At 41.1% G+C, this 2937-nt stretch overlaps 1 protein-coding gene across 1 annotated transcript in view; it reads left to right on the top strand.

Annotated features, from left to right (window-relative positions):
• Window positions 1-2937, top strand: part of rapgef4 (Rap guanine nucleotide exchange factor (GEF) 4) — a 36159-nt gene that overhangs the window by 3086 nt on the left and 30136 nt on the right. The window contains exons 2-4 of the mRNA XM_035676111.1: window positions 1668-1810; window positions 1909-1997; window positions 2611-2757. Of these exons, the coding sequence (XP_035532004.1) occupies window positions 1668-1810; window positions 1909-1997; window positions 2611-2757 (379 nt within the window). The remainder of the gene's footprint in view (window positions 1-1667; window positions 1811-1908; window positions 1998-2610; window positions 2758-2937) is intronic.

A 2937-nucleotide genomic window follows, 5' to 3' on the forward strand; every position in this document is an offset into this window, starting at 1 on the left:
TCATGGCGGTTCAACATGGCAGACTCCATTATAGGCGACCCACGGCGTCTGTAGATAAAAACAGCTCATTCTAAGGTAACGAAAACACAATGATTCCTATAATCAGGTGATTATACACTAATAAAAACATACCTAAGAAAACATTGACTGCTTTTATGTGAGACAGGGGCAGAGTGAATGAAGTGGGGGCCGCTGCCCCCTGGTGCCCCCTTGTGGAGCCGACTCTGCAACTTAATCTCTTGTAGCAGGTGATTCCAAACTTTTGAATCGTAGTGTACTTTACTGGACACAAATCATGTGTCACTTGTTTCATTAATATACTGTTTACATTACCACAGAGCTTTGGTGATGCAGAAATCTTACTCATTACCCTTTGAAGTCTCACACTAACTGTAACTGGTGAATTAGAAGCAGCTGTTACATTAGGTTAATCATCATTCGTATTGTTCGTACTGTAACAAGCTGCTTCATGATGAAAACATTCTGTCCTCTCTTAATCAGCACCTTTTAAAAGTTTTTTTTTTGTTGTTGACTTGGTTGGTTTCCAAACAGACACTTCAGGTTCCCACATATTTCTTTCTTGCCTTGTTTTCCTTACAGGGGCTCTCACACATTAGCTGAGTGAGTACGGTCTGATCTGGAGGAGCATAGTATTGAGATACTTTAATGTGACTACTGTGAGTTGAAAGATTGTCAGGGAACACATAATGGAAAAACTACGTGGTTGCAAGCTGTTGCTCAGTGAAAACACTTTTATTGTATTGCGACATGGCGGGTGATACAGTAAAATAAAAAACTATAAAAGCCACATTAAGAGGATTGTTGTAGCAGTGAAGCAAGCACTTGTTTCCCTTTCTGAATTATTGATACTGTTTGGTTTCATCTTTTTAAAGGATAGCTATGGATTCAAAGGTGATGTAAGCTACAGTACAACCACCCACGTGTTACATCAGAGGCTCCAGATTCAGTGCAACAAATTTTGGGCAGTGTAATGCAGGCAACAGAGGAGAAAGAGGAATAAAATACACACTGGCACATCTGTGATGGTGTGAACGTGGTCAGCATTTTCTGCCACAGTTTAGGTCACTCACGTTGTTAGAGCTCAATGTGCTCAGCGACAATAGAGTTTCTCTGTGTAAGCACTTTCATACTAAACTTTGTGCTATTCTGTCCTTATGTAAACATTCTTTTTTTGGTTGAAGTTGAAAGTGTGACGGCCCTCAGTCAGATAGAGTTAGAGCGAAAGAGAAGATACCCCCCCTGAACTAAACTGCCATGAAATTGTAGGGATGCACAGGAAGTTATGTGCTTAAAAATGTTGTTGCCATTCTGCATGTGTTTCTTGATCCATTGTCGTCTGCAGCACACAGTTTGTTGTCAAAGTTAATGAAAACTGATACAGGTGTGGATTCTGAACCTTCTGTCCAGGGCGCTGCTGTTGTGCATCTGTACGTTTTAGTTAGGACACAAGAGCTTTAACATGAAACCAGAAGAGGGTCCCTCAGGGATAAATTAGTGCCACATCCCTCCTGCAGCACTTCTGAATCCAGGCCAAGATGCACTTATGCTGCTCCGGCTGACTCAAGCTCTGCAGCCTATTTAGGTACCTTATGTAAATGTATTTTAGCAGTTACCTGTAAGTTACCCTTTTCTTTTTATTTCTCTAGACCAGCAGAGCGCTCTGGGGAAGATGTAGACATAATCTTGGCACGTCTGAAAAATGTGAAGGCATTCGAGAGATTCCACCCCAGTTTGCTGCAACGGATATGCCTGTGTGGATTCTATGAGTGCTTGGAGAAGGGAATTACCTGTAAGTTAAAACACAGGCTCTGAAACTGTCATACTGCATATCTGACACAGAGTATATAAGAGTGTTGAGTTTCTTTAAAACTGTGCTGTGTTTTTTAGTGTATCGCCAAGGAGACATTGGAACTAGCTGGTATGCTGTCCTCTCTGGTTCTCTGGATGTTAAGGTTTCAGAAACATCAAGTTACCAGGTATGACTGATATGTTTTTCTAAGCATCAAATGATATTCCAGCTAAAAATGGCAGGTTAAACCCACTGATAGGTGGGAATGACACTTTCTAGCATACTACAACCATTGCACACTGATTTGTCACTGATAACAATTGTGCCTAAATCTGCACCATCTTCTAAATTGTATAATCTTTCTGTTTGATTCAAAGATTTGAATGATTGTGTCAGCTAAGCCCCACTTCAAATGCATCACACATGCAAAAGAATTCACATCCAACCTCAAGCTTATTTTCTAATGTCGACTGTAAAAAGCATTTTGTTTATTACATTAAGACAGTTACTGAATGGTTTTTAATACTGCAGTTTCATGCCCCTCAGTCAGTTTGTCTGGGTGCTGATTGGAGTAATCTCTTTGCAGATTGAAGTGTATCCATCTATCTACAAGTGTTCAGGTGATTGCCTCTAACCTTTGAGAGTGATCTGATCAGTGCAGAGCACTGCTCGTCAAGTGCCTCACACAAAAGCAGAATAAGGACATTACATTAGCGTTTCATAAGATTCTTGTCTTGCTGGATGTTTTATCCTTATGGAGGAATAATCCACGTGGAGCACCATCTCTGTGTCTGTTACAGGATGCTGTTACCATATGCACATTGGGGACTGGCACAGCATTTGGGGAGTCGATCCTGGATAACACCCCCCGGCATGCCACCATTGTGACACGGGAATCCAGTGAGCTCCTACGCATTGAACAGAGGGAGTTCAGGTCTCTGTGGGAGGTGAGTACCTCTATCTGCTCCAAATGCACTTGTATCAATCAACAGAAATGTTCCAGCTACATTGCATTTTGTGACACATCCACTAGATTAACTCAAGTTAGGTGCTTCTATCAAGAGATTGGAAACAGTTAGTAAAATATGTATAAACATGTCTTTTTGTCAGTGTCTTTAGTCTTTAGA

Source organism: Morone saxatilis, unplaced genomic scaffold (genome assembly GCF_004916995.1).
Source record: "Morone saxatilis isolate NCDOM2014 unplaced genomic scaffold, NCSU_SB_2.0 Contig5, whole genome shotgun sequence".
Classification (NCBI taxonomy): domain Eukaryota; kingdom Metazoa; phylum Chordata; class Actinopteri; family Moronidae; genus Morone; species Morone saxatilis.